The 16,926-nt window shown below is 41.1% G+C and overlaps 1 protein-coding gene across 3 annotated transcripts in view; it reads left to right on the top strand.

Annotated features, from left to right (window-relative positions):
- Nucleotides 1–16,926, top strand: part of TSPAN2 (tetraspanin 2) — a 67,848-nt gene that overhangs the window by 42,554 nt on the left and 8,368 nt on the right. Inside the window, exons 3-7 of one of the 3 annotated variants that reach the window (XM_044672398.1) lie at nucleotides 3,305–3,402; nucleotides 6,829–6,903; nucleotides 10,735–10,827; nucleotides 13,832–13,903; nucleotides 14,420–14,503. In XM_044672398.1, the coding sequence (XP_044528333.1) occupies nucleotides 3,305–3,402; nucleotides 6,829–6,903; nucleotides 10,735–10,827; nucleotides 13,832–13,903; nucleotides 14,420–14,503 (422 nt within the window). The remainder of the gene's footprint in view (nucleotides 1–3,304; nucleotides 3,403–6,828; nucleotides 6,904–10,734; nucleotides 10,828–13,831; nucleotides 13,904–14,419; nucleotides 14,504–16,926) is intronic. The other 2 variants (XM_044672401.1, XM_044672399.1) reach the window with 2 other exon arrangements.

Here is a 16,926-nt window from a genome sequence, read left to right as displayed (position 1 = left end):
GCTCTTATTCTTATAAATTTGACTCAGTTCTATCCTTGCCGGTTACAGATCCCATAATCCTGTGATCCCATCTCCTGCCCTCAGCCAAGTTCTTACTGAACAGAAAAGCTGGGGAAGAGGCAGGGTAGCTTTAGGATGACTCATGCAAATGAAATGTACAGACTTAAGAGGAAATCTAAGTATGATGAGAATTCTGAGAAGCAGGCGGAGGGCTACTCCACCCCCCTCACATACACACACAACACACACTGGCTGATTACATCTAGGGATCAGCAAGGGAAATAACAAGTTTGTTCTCAGCACTATCCCAACAAAGAACTGTTTGCTACAACAAGCCAGGATTTTGTTTTCCTTCTGGCAGCTATACTATGTGCCTACCTATGTGCTATGGGGAACATGGCATAGTGTTACGGTAGAATCTGTGCCATCAGAGAGCTAAAATCATTAAGGGAACCAGAAAACCTTCATGGTACAGTAGTTAAGTCTGAATCCTGGACCCATCCAGTTTACAGTGCCAGCCAAGCAACCCCAAGGCAAATTATATAACTTCTGTGTATCTTTTATTTTTCCAAGGCATTCCATCCCTCATCTCCATGGTTCTCTATACCATCCCTGGAATAGGATCTGTCCTTATCTCTGCCTCAGAGAATCCGAAGCTCCTTTCAAGCTTCAAGCATCCCTTTCCTGCCTCATACTCCCTCTCTCTTCCAATTATTAGAGACCCCTCTCAAAATTACCTTGGGAATTTACTTTCTAGAGGCATAGTGTTCATACATGTTTTGCATGATTACACATGTATAAGCCAGATCAAATTCTTGCCAGCTCCAGGAGGTGTATGTGGGGGAATATTGATGGTAAATGGGGTGAGTCTCTAGACTCCCCCCACCCTTGTTAGCTTTCAGTGGGCCAGATCAGCTATTCACTCACCCACACCCCAGGGAAGACCTGTGAGGGAATGAACTCAAAAAGGTTCCCAACTGGCAAAGCTATAGTGGGGGTGTTGAAGGAAGGTGTTGGGGATCAGTTGTGACCCTAATGGGTCAGATCCCTCCCTCAGAGCCAGCACCATGGAGACAAGACTCCCCACTCCTAAGTTCTAGTGGCTTTGCCCTTCAAGATGGGGTTTGGCATTTGTCTTCCCTTCAGCTACAAGGTCAGTCTTCCTCCTCTCCGAGAAACAGCCCCAAACTACCACTTATAGACTAATGAAGATTTATTATAAAGACGAGGGAATTCAGGATAACCGGGTAAGGGATGTTTGAGGATTTAAGAGGAAGGAGGGTGCAGAGATCACTTCTCTCTCAACTATGAACCCCACAACAAGAGAGCAGTTCTGGTTTCTTCTGCAGCTGTGACTCAGAAGCTGACTCTCCCTCCCCTCACCATATCCTATCCTTAACACTATCTAACAAACAGGGGAATAACTGCCAGGAAGGGGTATAAGAGGGATCAGGGAAGGGTCCCCCAAGTGCCAGCTCCCTCCGGAGTCTGGGCACTAAGGCCAATTATGGAGCACACGTCTTTCAGTTTCTTCTTCGTTGGCAATGAAGTCAGGAGAAAGGTTTTGCTGTTGAAATCTCCAGGTTGCCCCTGAATTTTGGGTTCAGAAGAGCTAAATTCCTGACTAGAACCTCCCAGTCACCCACAAGCAGCCACTCCAAGCCCACCCGAGACTCGAATGTCCTCTCAGGAGTTTTTGGCAGTTGGTCGTTAGCAGTTTAGAATCTTCAGAATTTTCCTCCAAAGTCCTCTAGCTGTTGGCCCCTCCCAAACAGAAGTCTCTCCGAGTTCCATGGGGTTGGCTTCCAGTCCAATTCGAAGATGAGTGCTTCGTGATCCACACTTACAGAGGGGAAAGGGAAGGGAGGGAGGGAGACAAGTTTAATCATATGATTTCAGAAAACTTATGTGGAAATTTGTTATTACATGTAATATGTAAAAAAGATTGTTTTTTAATTAAAGAAAAATTAGAGGTGTGGTGTTCAAAGAGTGCAAGATGCAAGGTATCCCCAAAGTCTGAGTGCCGCTTTAATAGCTGAAAACTGAAGCCATTACAATCTAAGGCTGTACTCAGGCTTCGGGGACACCTTTCTTCTTGCATTTACACATCCATGTACTTAATGGTCTCTTTCCAAAAGAATGTAAACATCCATAGGGTAGGGGCTGAGATCCTTTTTGTCCTTGTTGTCTCCAGTACCTACCACATAAGTAGTCATTTAATAAATATTTGCAGATCGATTGATTACCCACTTCACAGGGGAGTTGAGGATTCCTCCCCTACTTTCTTCCTTTTGCCTCACCTTGACCGTTTTTCCAGGACTTCACCAATCAACTGTTATTTTTTTTTCATTAATCCTTTCCTTCCATCTTAGAATTAATACCATGTTATATAGTATTATATGTACCTATCTATCTATATCTATAAGGTATATGCTATGCGGAATTAATACTATATTGGGTCTAAGGCAGAAGAGCAATAAGGATCAGGCAAAAGGGGGTAAGTGACTAGCACAGGGTCACAAAGCTGGGAAGTGTCTGAAACCAGATTTGAACCCAGGACACTCCCCCTCTAAGCCTGGCTCTCAATCCACTGAGCCACCCAGCTGCCCCCGTGATTTTTTTTTTTAAGTTAAGCTGGGAGGGGCAGCTAGCATAGGGGATAGAGTGCCAAAGGTAGAGTCAGGAAGACCTAGGTTCAAATCTGGCCACAGATACTTCCCACCTGTGTGACCCTGGCTGAGCCCCTTAACCCCAGTTGCCCAGCCTTTATCCGTCTTCTGCCATCTAAGATAGAAGGTAGGCATTTTTTTTTAAAAGAAAAGTTTGGCTGGGAAAGGTAGGATGTATCTGTAGTCTCTGCTATCTAGCAGACCTAGGAGACTGAGGCTGGTGGATCTATTGAGCTCCAGAATTCTGAGTCAGAGGAAAAGCAAAAATTAATGATTATCCATCCTAAGTCCAATCCTGATGTGGTGAGCCACCCAGGGGAGGGGGCCACACTGCCTGCCTAAGGAGTAGCAAACTGACCCAGATCAAAAATGGAGCTGGTCAAAGCTTCCACATTCATCAGCATTGAAATCAGACTCAGTCGTAATGAGATAGGGAGACTTTCTCTCAAAACACAGACACACAGAGAGACATACACACACACTGAACCCAATTAGCTGAAAAAACAATATTGATAATCAATGATCTCCAGTGGTGAGAGTTTCCAAGAATCAGACCCTGCTTTCCTTCCAGCATACTTAAAAGCACTTGTGGCCTTCCTTTGCTTAAGCCCCTGGTTTTCTTGTTTCTCTGGTAGGACTGTATGTGCTTGTTGGAGCAGGTGCCCTGATGATGACCGTGGGATTCTTCGGGTGCTGTGGAGCTGTAAGAGAATCTCAGTGTCTGCTCGGATCAGTAAGTGGCGGGACGAAGCCCTAGCTCCATCCTGGGTTCACTGAATGAGCTGGGGAAGCCATGCATCCTCTCTGGCACTCGGAGTCTCCCTCCACAGCTTTACTTTCTTACCTCATATGGAGGAGATGAGATAGAATGAGATCATTTGGCCAGGCATGATAGCACAAGCCTATAATCCCTGCTCCTAAGGAATGTTTGAGTTCAAGAGTTTTTCTTATATTTGATCTAGTCCTGATCAGATAATTGTACTAATCATGACACTGGTATACTCAGTGCCTGGGCCACCAGGCTGCCTAAGGAGAGACAATCGGACCCAGGTTAATGACCTCTTCTGTGCTGATCGGTACTGGGGCCAGGTCCATGAGTAGCTGCTTCAGTACAAGCCTGGGTGAGACAGGGAGACTAAGCCTTAATCAACTAAGCAAATCATCCATTTGAAAGGAGAAGGAAGAATGCCCTAGAAATCTATAGAATTATGATTGTCGTTCCTTAAAGACGATGTTTCATAGCGCATGAGATATTCCCTAAATGACAGCTTCATAGCTGGGGTACAATTGTTATTTACAAGAAGGAGTATATTTAAATCAATAGCTCAGCCACATGTCCCTCTTGGGGTCTCTTTTGGTGAGCGGCCTCATTTTTAAACTAACATCAAATGATTTCGGGAAATATGTGGCAAGATTTAGAAATGCCTGTTTCAGGGGAAGGAAGAGAGAAGATTTTTGTATTGCTCCATGGGGAGTCAGAGGCAGCACTCCTCACTGGAAAACAGTGGGCTGCTGATGGAAGCCTTTTGTGGAGTTTTTAGCTGTTGTTTCTCCTTCAAATCTCTGGATGTCAGAAATGACATCCATTAGTAGTCCCCATTCTTCATTCCCTCCCACGTTCTATTTAACAATGAGAGTAGGTCTACCTAATCCTGGTAGATCTGTGCTGCTGTCTGATGAACAAGAGATCCATCAGTCAACGAACATTTATTAAACACATACTGTGTACTAGGCACTGTACCTAAGCTCTAGGGGTGAAAAGACAAAAGTTCAGCAGTCCCTGCCCTCCAAGAGCTTACCTTCTACTAAGGGATTTGTAAGGGGTAAAAAGGGGTTTTGGTTGGGTAAATATTAAAAGGTTTGGTCACCAGGGAATTATTATTATTATTATTATTATTATTATTAATCCCCTATTAAAGAAAAACCTCAAGTCAAAATGACTTTTATGGAAGTTTATTTACAAATGAGAAGAGAGAGAGAAAGTAAGAAAATTAGAGAGAGAATAAGATAGGATGAGTGATCTAAGACACTGAGTAATTTGCTCTGGTCCCTGGCTCAACCCAGGCAGATTTAACTAGTCCTTAATCAGAAAAGGCTGAGCCGAGAGTCCCTGAGGCCCAAGGGCCCGGGATGAATGAAGCAAAAGCTTCAGTCTCTGATCCTCTCTTAAAAGGAGAGTTCCTTCACAGAATCCAGGAAGATTTAGTCTTTACACTCACCATGTTTATTCCAAGGGAGATATTAAGAGCAGTCTCACCTAGTCCAAGGTCTCAGCCAGCGCTCCTCCAAGTCCAAGACATGAACAAGCAGAGCTCCTTCAGGAAGTTGTTACTCTCTTTTAAAGGGGCTTCTTTTGTGCCACTTCCTGTGCCTTCCTCTTAGTTTACATGTCCAATCACAACAGATCCTTTTCTTAGGACTGCCCAGGAGGCAGTCAGTAAATTCTGATTCATCACTCACTCTAGCACATATGGGTCACAGACCTCCCAATTTGTGATTTAAGTGGAGTTGCTTTCATTTTGGTGATTAGATTTGAGAATGGGCAAGGTAGATTTAATCTCATTATCACAGGTTACAGCATGTTCACAGATAAGTAAATCCAAGATATATGAATATCCCTCCTCTAATATATAGGGGCTCGACTGACACTGAGAATTAAAGGAATCAAAAATGGTCAGAATGTGAATTCTTTCAGCAGTCTTTAAATTACTACGTATCATATGTACAGGGCTAGCCATTAGGAGAAACAAAGAGAAAGAAATCATGGTTTCTACAATCAAGAAGTTTACTATCAAAAGTGTTATCTGTGTGTGTCAAGGAGAGACATTAAAACACGTTATACATAACTGTGAAAAATTGGCTACTCTCAGCAATGCAATTATCTGGGACAATCCAGAAAGACTGATGATGGGAAATTCTATCTACCTCCTGAGAAAGAACTATAGGAGTCAGATGGATGCAGATCAAAGCATTCTATCTTCCACAACATTAGTGATTTATGTTTTATTTGGAGGTTTTGGTTCTATCTGAGTGTGCTCTTACCACAGTGACCAATATGGAAGTGTGTTTTGCATGGCAATAACAATAAAAATAAAAAAATAAAAGGAAATAAAAATGATATAGTATAAAAAACACATATAGAATAGCAGCGACAAAAGAGAATACAATACAATAAGTTCCTAGCAGGGAAACTCTTCCATCTGGGAATCAGGGAAGGTTTCACAAAGAAAGTAGCATTTGGCCTAGGCCTTTGGATATGGGTCAAGATCAGTATTCACATGTAGAGGTGATAGTAGGGAGGGTTCTAGACACTGGGAATAGCATGGTGGAGAAAGCAATGATATAAGTAATAACTAGATGGCTCAGCAGATAGAGTCAGGCCTGGAGATGAGCAGTCCTAGGTTCAAATCTGGACCCAGACACTTCCTAGCTGTGTCACCCTGGGCCAGTCACTTGACCCCCATTTCCTAGCCCTTACCACACTTCTGCCATGGAACCAATACTTAGTATCAATTCTAAGACAGAAGGTAAGGGTTTAAAACAAAAGTGATGATATGGAAGCTTAGGAGCTGGTCAAAGGATACTGCATAATCTAAGCTGGCAGAAGCAGTAGGACTGAACTGGAAAAGACAATCAAACATCTCTTTCTTTGGCTTTCCAAATTTGTATCAGGAAGAACCCAAAAGGCTCAGGCAAAAATCTCTCCAGGGTACCTTACAGTCAGCTCCCAGAGTCTGTTTATCTATGATCTCTTTGGGGTACAAACCCAGCAATGCTATGGCTGGATCGAAGGGCGGGCAGGCAGTCTTTTAGAGCTCTTTGGGCATAGTTCCAATTGTTTTGATGACTTCTGCTTTATAGTATATTTAATATCTGGTACTGCTAGGCCCCCTTCCTTCACATTTTTTTTTCATTATTTCCCTTGATATTCTTGATCTTTTGTTCTTCCAAATAAACTTTGTTATAGTTTTTTCTAATTCAGTAAAAAAGCTTTTTGGTAGTTTGATAGGTATGGCACTAAATAAGTAAATTAATTTGGGTAGAATGGTCATTTTTATTATGTTAGCTTGTCCTACCCATGAGCAATCATTGTTTTAGGAATGGCCTTTGAATAAAAGATGTTAAGTAAACTCATGATATTAATATTTCCTCTCTTCAGTTTTTCACCTGCCTGTTGGTGATCTTTGCTGCAGAGGTAACCACTGGAGTATTTGCATTTATAGGCAAAGGAATGGTAAGTAACAATGGCTTACAGCAATGATTCCCAAAGTGGGTGCTACTGCCCCCTGGTGGGTGCTGCAGTGATCCAGGGGGGGAGGTCGCTGATGGCCACAGGTGCATTTATTTTTCCTATTAATTGCTATTAAAATTTTTAAAAAATTTAATTTCCAGGGGGCTAAGTAATATTTTTCTTGGAAAGGGAGTGGTAGGCCAAAAAACTTTGGGAACCACTGGCTTACAGTATCTACCTTTTAGTGTTTAAAATATTCTCCCCCAAAACACATGATTAACATTGCCAACCTCCAAAATAAAATGGAAAAACCAAGGAACAATCAGATTAGGAAATCAGGCAATAGTTGGAGGCAACCGCACTTTGGATGTGGAAGAGGGCTTAGAATTATGGGAAAAGGAGAGAGGCATATGCTCTGATCTTTTTTTCAATGGTCCTTGTTCTTCAAGAGCAAAAGTGAAAGGGGATCCTCCTGGATTCTCAGAGAGCAAAACTTGGCCTGATTCTTGTCAAGGATAAAGATTTTAAGTTCACCCTCGGTGTTATGGGTCATTGAAACTCATCGGCCAGGTTGTTGTAGATAATCCAAAGAGAAACTATGAGAGGGAGAGCAAGAAAGGGAAGAAGGAAGAGAAGAGAGAAAGAGTAACCCTGAGTTTCATAAGAAGTTGGATTATCAGGAGGTATTCCATTCAATTCAACAAGAATTTATTAAGTGTTGATTCCATGCTGGACACTTGTACTTGATCCCAGGTTCTGGGGATATAAAAACAAAGTCATCTCCATCCCCAAGGACCTTCTTCTAAGGGATCCAGCTTGTACAAAAATAAATGAATACAGAATCATTTGAACTAGAAGAAAGCACTAACAGCTAGAGGGATGAGGAGGTGGGATTTGAGTGAACGTTGGAAGGATCTAGGAATTCAAAGAAGCCAATTTAAAGAGGAAGAACATTCCAGGCAAGAGAGAGCCTGGCTTAGCAAATGAGAGGTGAAGAATGAGAGAACAAAGGTCATTAAGAAAGATCAGTCGAAAAGGTCAGAGAAGAGCCAAGAGACAACAGTGTCACAGAGTCAAGGGAGGAGAGGGTATCCAGAAGGAAAGGATGGCTAATGGTCTTAGAAACTTCAGAAAGGTCAGGTAGGATGAGAGACTAAGAAAAAGGCCATTGGATTTAACAGGTAACTTTGAAGACTAACCGAGTCAGTTGAGGGGTGGAGCTAGAAGCCAAACTGCAAGCCATATTGAGAAATGACTGGGAGGGATCATAGGCTTATAGATTTAAAGCTGAGCAGGATCTATGAGGTTATCTAGTCCAACCCTCTCATTTTACAGCCAAGGAAAATGAGGTCTAGAGAGATTAAATGTCTTACCCAAGGTCATACAAGTGACTAGTTAGCTGAGTTGTAGAGCCAGAAGTTGAACCTAAATCCTCCAACTTCAAATTTATCAATTTCTACTTCACCTTCTGAGTGGAGGCAATAGTTGTTGAACTCTAAGATTTCAACTGTAAAAGGGAGAAGAGCTATAGAACAATAGCTAGAGCGTTTGGCAACCTTCATTTGGCTTTTCTATCTTCCTTTAAGAATGGGAGGAACTCGGATATATTTGTCAGCAGCAGCAGCAGAGAAGTGAGGAAGAAAAGGAGACAGAGAGACAGAGGCAGAGAGAGAACAACAAAGGATCAAGTTCCCAAAAGACATACAAAAAGATAAGATTGAGGACACAGTTGGGGATTGGTTTGGGTAAGGAGAAAAGCCACCTATTCCTAAGATTAGCACAAATGAGAAAAAAAATCAGTAATATGGAAGGAGTTCAGATGCAAAGTCTGCTGAGAGCAAGACTGGAAAAGAAAAGGCAAAACTTAGAATCATTTGGAAGAATTACAAGATAGTCAATTAGAGAAGAAAGAATTTTTTTGCATCATTGAGGGCCTAAAATCATACAACAAAAATTCATAGTAACCAAATCAACATGATTGCTTGATTTTCTCTAGCAGTATTCAGTAGTTTATTAGTAGGAGAAGAGAAGACAAATGAAAGAAATCCAGGAATGAGATTTGGCAAAGCTCAAGGAATGGTAATATGGGGACAAGAGGAAAAAGTAGTTCAAGGTAGAAGATGCAAGTAGTATAGTAAAATTGGTCAGCCATAGAGTCATGACTGTGAAATAAGGAATATGAGTTTGGAAACAAAGCAAGACTAGGAGAAGATGGTGAGATAAAAGGACTGGAAGTTGTGATAAGGATGAAGAACAGAATTAGGATTAAGAATAAGAGATATAAGGAAAAAGCAATGAAAGAAAGTGATTAAACAGAATTTCAAAAACAATATATTTCACAGTAATTTTTTAAAAGAAGACACCTTTCTAGTCTGATTTAAGTACAGCTCTCAGAAAGTAGAGGAGAGGTGCAGTTATCAGAAGTCATTTCAAGGTTTCTGTGAGTTTAGGTCTTACACAGAGGGGGAAACAGCTTTTCAAGGAACCACTTTTTATACTGTATTCAGGAGTGCAAACACTTTTTTCCTTTCACCAAGAGCCTCCTTGCAAACTATCAGGAAAGAGAAGAATCCTTCAGGAAGCTTTGCTGATCCAGGAAAGCTATTTCTGATTATTATCAAATTGAGGCCATCTGTCACCTACTCCCTTTTCTCCCTTGACTCCATACCTTAAAATTCTCCAACTCTTTACTCATCCTTTGCTCCTTTCTTCCTGCCTCATAGGGAGGGTTAGCCATGACTTTTCCTCCCATCCTCTCCTCTCCCATCTTCTCCTGTAGTTTGCCATATCAACCATTTCTTCATACTCTTCAACTTCTTATCTATTGGCTCTTTTCCCACTGCCTACAAATGTGTTCAGATTTTGCTCATCTGTAAAAAACAAACAAACAAACAACACAGCTTCATTTGATCCTGCCACTTTTCCAAACTACTCTCCTATATCTCTTCTGCCTGAAATAACATATACTTCAAAGCATTATATTTAAGTACTAGCTATTACAAGTATCCCTTCCACATTGTAGGGGTTAAGGGTGCAGCACCCCTATGATCCGGAAAATTCACATAAAAATGTTTGGCCTTTCCTCTGTACCAGAGAAGAAGTCCGAATTTTCTCTTTTTCTTTTATGGAGTATTTGCAGTACCTTATTATAAAATTTGGGTTAAGTATTTGGTAAGACGCTATATATAAGTCGATTTGAAGATGTCTCTACATGTCTAGCCTTTGTGTGTCATCTGCTAGCTTTTATGTTCTATTCAAAAACTTTAACTTTTTACTTATTTTAACTTTAAAAAAGAAATTGTGTATATTTATGGTATTAACATAGAAAAATTATTGATAATATATTATACTGTACAATATTTTATGTATTTCTGAGTTTCTAAATTTTTTCTATCATCTGCTGGCCTTTGTGTATCATCTATGACTTCCGCAAAACTCCAAAAACATTCCATTTAATTTCTCACACCAATATCAAACCGGGATGGGGAATGTCAAGGTGTGCAGAAGGAATGCCTGAACTATCATATTATTTCACTGGCAATCTTCAGAAGAATCATTTGAATTCATTCTTGCTACTTTCTCACCACCCACTCACTTCTCAATCTATTACTCTCTGGCTTGCCCAAGTTCTCAAAATTCTCTTTTACAGCTGAACCCAACGGATATGTTTTGTGCTTAGTAATAAACCCAAATCTAACAGATCGTATACAGTAGCGGGGTGAAAAATTGTTAAGCCTGTTCTTTTTCATTTGAGAGGCAGGAAATTGCCCTGATGGCAAGAAAACAATCAGAATTTTGCCACTTGGGAATCTGTTCTCTGACTCTTTTCTTTAGGCTATACGAGAAGTTCAGACCATGTATGAAGAAGCGTATAATGGTTACCTTAAAGAGAAAATGAATAGAACCCTCATTACCTTCCATTCTTCAGTAAGTAGTTGTATTTTTTTTCTTCTTTTAACTGACCTCATTTCAAAAGATGGCCCCTGAGCTTTGGATTCTACATCAACTTGACATGAATGAAGGAAAAAATGTCAAGCAAATAAACTTTGCCATTAATCGAGCGCCCTCTAGGCGCAGAATCCTGTCCTCTGCACTGGGGGAAAAGAGAGCAAGAAACTTACATTATTTTATAGTCGGTGCTCTCAGTCTAATTGGGACCTGAGGAAATGACACTCTAAAAAAGAGCTCAGCATATAAGCGGGGCCCTTGGAGCAGTGCAAGTGAAAACAGCGCAGTGTTTCTCAAGCTTTGTTCTTGTGGAAGTCTGGTGGTACGCAGAAATGGAACAGGGTGCTGGGAGAAAATTTCTATACTAGCAATATCCACACTTCTCCCCCACCCATTTTTTAAAAGTATTGAGCATATGCTGATGATTATATAGGGCAGTTAGAAGGCACAGTAGATAGAGTGCCAAGCCTGAAATCAGGAAGGCTCATCTTCCTGAGTTTAAATCTAGCTGCAGACATTCACTAGCCACATGACTCTTGGCAAGTCACTTAACCCTGTTTGCCTCAGTTTCCTCATCTGTTAAATGAGCTGGAGAAGGAAATGGCAAACCACTCCAGTATCTTTGCCAAGAAACCCCAAATGGGGATACAAAAAGTGGGATACAATCAAAAAAAGACAACAATAATTAATATAATTAATTCTAGAATATAACTTAACACATTAATCATATGCTAATGTATTAATAGAATTAATATGATCATATAATTTAATCTGTTAATAAATATGTTCTATATTTCTATAAATTCTGATCAAAATATAGCATTAGGTTATCATAATTCATTTACATATTAATATAATTTAGTCTGTTAATGGAATTCATGCATTAACAAACATATGCTATACGCAAATAGTTTTGTATGACTGTCATATAAATAAGCTAACATTTTAATAGAATCAATGTTAGCATACAATTTAGCAGATTAAATTAGATTATGTACAATACTTATGTGGTCATTTCATTATGAAACTAGACTTAATTTCCTCTATTGTGCTCCAAAGTTTCCCCATCCACATTTTATTACTTAGAGGATTCCATCTATGTATTTCAAACTCTGAAATGACCTCAAAGATTTGGGAAATGCTGATATAGAAATGTGAAGGCTCTGAAAGTGCCCAGGGCTAAAAATTGGAAAATATAGGTTGGAATCCCAGATCCACTGCTATCTTTTGTGACCTTACTCATCTCACTTCAGTTTTCTGGGGATTGGTTTCCTCAGAAAAATAAGGGGATTCACTGAGCTAGTACTGAAAGCCCCTTCTGATTTTGAAATCCTCTGAAAATTGCTTCTGGACAAGTAAATTTGAGAGAGTGACCATTGGCAACTGGCATTAGTCATGGAAGGTTTTATTTTTTATTTTTTAGAATATTTTTCATGGTTACATGATTCATGTTCCTTCCTTCCTCCTCAAACCCCCTCCCCACCCAGTAGCCGATGCACAATTCCACTGGGTTTTACATGTATCACTGATCAAGACCTATTTCCATATTATTAGTATTTGCACTAGGGTGATTATTTAGAGTCTACATCCCCATCAACACATGTAATCAAGCAGTTGTTTTTATTCTGCATTTCTGCTCTCACAGTTCTTTCTCTTGATGGGGATAGTATTCTTTCTCATAGGTCCCTCAGAAATGTCCTGGATCATTGCATTGCTGCTAGTAGAGAAGTCCATTACATTCTTCGATTGTACCACAGTGTATCAGTCTCTGTGTATAATGTTCTCCTGGTTCTGTTTCTTTCACTCTGCATCAATTCCTGGAGGTCCTTCCAGTTCATTATTCAAGGAAGGTTTTAGAGAAGAGATGAATTCCCACTTCTCCGTCCAGACTTCAGTCCAATGTAAAGGTCTAGTTATGAATGCTCTGAAGCCACATAATGCAGACTGCCCACCACCCTCAATCAGAGCAGATGCCCCTCTGCCTGAATGCTCCAGACTGACCCTTTCAATTCAGCCAACAGCCATCCATTATTCTTATGTTTATCTCTCAACAATGAAACCCAGCACCTGTCTGTGGTCACAGCATCAAGTCCTAAGTTTCTCCTTCAGAGTTTGTTGGCATCATTCAGCATCCTGTCTGATGCAGTCTTTGCTGACACTGGAGCACCTGGGCAAGGCAGATTATACCCCGCCTACAAGGAGTGAGAGAAATGAACTGCTAATAGCTAAAAGGAGCAGTTTTCACATAAAATAATTACTGATTTCCTAAACTACTTGGGTTCCTCATACTACTTCCTGTCATCCAGTGCTAAGATGATTTCCAAAAATCCTTTTTTGCCCTTTGATGCAAGGAAATGTAGGCTTTTGTTTTTTCCTATAGAGTTGGAGCAGCCAGAATCCTAGAAGGTTTTTAGATTTTATTTCATTTTTCTCCTTCGAGGCATGATTTTCTTTTTCTTTTTCTTTTTTTTTTAAACCCTTAACTTCTGTGTATTGGCTCCTAGGCAGAAGAGTGGTAAGGGTAGGCAATGGGGGTCAAGTGACTTGCCCAGGGTCACACAGCTGGGAAGTGTCTGAGGCCAGACTTGAACCTAGGGCCTCCCATATCTAGGCCTGACTCTCAATCCATTGAGCTACCCAGCTGCCCCTAGGCATGATTTTCTGAACAGTAGCTCCTGGGGCCTATTGTGGACCTGCTGTGTAGGCTTTCTGGTTATTTCCCCTTTTATTTAAACCCTTCCCTCCCATCTTAGAATCAATACTGTGTATTGGTTCCAAGGCAGAAGAGCAGCAAGGATAGGCAATGGGGATTAAGTGACTTGTTCAGGGTCACACAGCTAGGAAGTGTCTGAGGCCAGACTTGAACCCATTCTCTAAGCCTGGCTCTCAATCCACTGAACCACCTACCTGCCCCCCATTTTTTATTTATTATTCTCTACTTCCTCTCTCCCTTATTTAAACTCTGTTTTCTGAATCCCCCTAGTTTCTATGCTGTGGAAAAGAAAGCCCTGATCCAGTCCAATCTACATGCCCAAAGGAGCTCCTAGGACACAAAGTAAGTTTTTCTTTGACTTCCCATCTGACTATTGATATAAAGGAAAAGGACGGGTACATTCACACAGGGAAAGGGAGGTTTAAATTTTAGTTCTGTGGGTCTGGGAAATCTGTTCTTTTCTATGTTCTATGAAAGGAAATATTATTATCCTGGAGGTAGTCTGGAAGGTTGATGATGGGGCATGTTTCCAGTAGTGTTGCCTATAGAATTAGAGACTCAGAATTACAAGGATCTGGCTTCAAATCCTGTCACAAACCCTTACTCACCATGTGACTGGCTATGTGACATTCCTAGTGAGTGTAATGGTCAGGAGGAGTGAGTTGAAGGAAGAACAAAAAGAACTAGTGGATTGAGGCAGTGGGTAGAGAAGTGGGCAAGGTGTGGCCAACCTGGGTTTTACTGTCTTTTTACGTGGCGTTCTATGGAAAGAGAAAAGGAGTAGGTCAGACTAAGTCATTAGAAGAGATCTTGAGAAAAGGAATCCACTGTAATACCTGTCTTCTTTCAAAACAGAAGAATTGTATAGACGAGATTGAGAACGTCATCAGTGAGAAACTCCAACTCGTTGGGATTGTCGGGATTGGAATAGCTGGTGTCACGGTGAGAGAAATGTTCTAGTTGACTGTGTTTCTTTTTTCTTTTCTTTTTTTAACCCTTACCTTCTGTCTTAGAATCAATACAGAGTCTAATTTCCAAGGCAGAAGAGTAGTAAGGGCTAGATAATAAGTGACTTGCTCAGGATCACACAGTTAGGAAGTAGACAAAGCTAGATTTGAAACCAAGACCTCCCATCTCGAGGCTTAGCTCTCTATCTCTATCCACTGAGCCATCTAGCTGCCTCCATCTCACATTTCTTGAGGAGTCATCCAAACTCCTTCAGCTCCAAATCATTTGACCCATCCAGTGTCCAGTTTGTTTACAGCTGAATCCTGGGAGAGCTTTCCAAGCAAGATATTAAGCATGAGCCCAGGACAGTGTGTCATAGTTCTTATTCTCTGGGATTTTTAAAGAACAAGGCCAATTTGATATGCTAAACCACAGTCCTGTGATACCTCAAACTAGGTAGCTAGGAGGGAGAGTAGATAGAGGGGAACTTGAAGTCAGTGAGTTCAAATTCTGCTTCAAATGATTACTGACTGTATGACTCTAGGCAAGTTCCTTAACCTCTCTGTGTCTCAGTTTCCCCATCCTATCTCCCAGGATTGTTATACAAGTCAAATGAGATAACATGTGATAAGTGCTTTCCAAGCCTTAAAGTACCTAGCTATTATCATTATTAATATTATTGGTAATTAACAATAATAACAAATTATAATAATTCTGTATAATACACTAATCTTGTATAAACACATCCAGCATCTCTGCAGCTACCCACAGCAGTGGGACTGAACGTATGCCTTCCAACCCTGGCTCTTTTGACTGTCAAGGCAACATAAAATCAGGCTAATCCTACCCACCTGTGATTAAGATCAGCATTCTCCAATCTTGCTAAAAGCTGTGGTTCTTTACCAGGTCTCTGTGGCCTTTACTTGATGAGTCAGTAAATCTCTGCCTCACAGGATGGAGCACAAAGCAGTGAGACTAGGCAGTGAAAGCCCTCTCTGGCAGGCTGAGCCCCTCTCCTGATCCGCTATCCTGGGCCGGCCGTCGTTCTGTGGATTCCCAAGAGGCAGGATTGTCTGACTCCGTTCCATTCCATTCGTTTCTCTAATGGTGCTTTCTGTCCATCCCAGAGATCTCAGGGGCTGTGGGGGAAAGCCCTTTCTCCACACCTCCACCTAACACCCTGCGGGCAGCAAAATGCTCAAGAGGATAGCTTGATCCTTCGTTTTAAGGAGTATTTAGAATTTCCCAAGGTGGAGGTTAGAGATGGGGGCCAGGGAGGGGAGCATCCAGGAGGTCTGACCTCTTCAGTAACATCTATCTTCCTGGGTCATTGTGAGGATCAAATGAGATCCTTGTGAAGTACTTACTTAACCCAGTGCTTGATACATAGTAAGCGTCATATAAATAGTAGCTATTGTAGCTATCAATATTATTAGTAAATGTATAGGCTGGAAATGTAGCTCGTGAGCAAGGCAGCTGATATATGGCTCCCAGGGGGCAGGATCCACAAACCACTGAGATCAGAGCAGGTAGACCACTGTGCCATGTTCTTTGGGGCAGCGAGGTGGCACCGTGCTAGAGCATGTGACCTGAAATCCAAAAGACCTGAATTCAAATCTTGCCTGAGACACTAGTTTTGTGACCCTAGTCAAGTCACTTAACCCCGTTTACCTCAGTTTCCTCATCTGTAAAAAGAACTGGAGAAGGAAATACCAAACCACCCCAGAATCTCTGCCAAGTAAACCCCAAAATGAGGTCATGTAGAGATGGACATGATTGAAAATGGCTAAACAGCATCTTTCTGGGTCATTGTGAGGTTCAGATGGGATAATAAGGAATAATAATTGTAAAGTGCTTAGTACAGAGCTTGGCATATAATATACATCATATCAATATTAGCTATTAGCTTATTTTTTTTTAAATCCTTACCTTCTGTGTATTGGCTCCAAGGAAGAAGAGTGGTAAAGGTAGGCAATGGGGGTCTGGTGACTTGCCCAGGGTCACACAGCTGGGAAGTGTCTGAGGCCAGATTTGAACCTAGGACCTCCTGTCTCCAGGCCTGGCTCTCAATCCACTGAGCTACCCAGCTGCCACCTAGCTATTAGCTTATTATTAAAATTTATAGACTGGAAATGGAGCTAGCGAGCAAGGCAAGTAGACAGATGTCTTCCCAGCCATGTATATAGGAGGAGAAACTAAAGTCAAGCTGAGCCTAACTAAACCTTGCGATTGTCCTCATAGGGTCATTCTCTTCCTCCTACCTCAGCTCTCAAATAATCGTATAATAATAATCCAAATTTATATGACCATTGTAAGAATTAAAATTTAGTTATTATAATTATATCTTTAAAATATGTGGCCGCCAGGAATCAACAATTCAGGTTGATTCCGTAATTAAATCAGACCCAAGTCAGCAT

This window comes from Gracilinanus agilis, chromosome 4, assembly GCF_016433145.1.
Source record: "Gracilinanus agilis isolate LMUSP501 chromosome 4, AgileGrace, whole genome shotgun sequence".
Lineage (NCBI taxonomy): Eukaryota > Metazoa > Chordata > Mammalia > Didelphimorphia > Didelphidae > Gracilinanus > Gracilinanus agilis.
The sequence above is the reverse complement of the archived record's forward strand: the minus strand, read 5'-3'. Positions and strand labels throughout refer to the sequence as shown.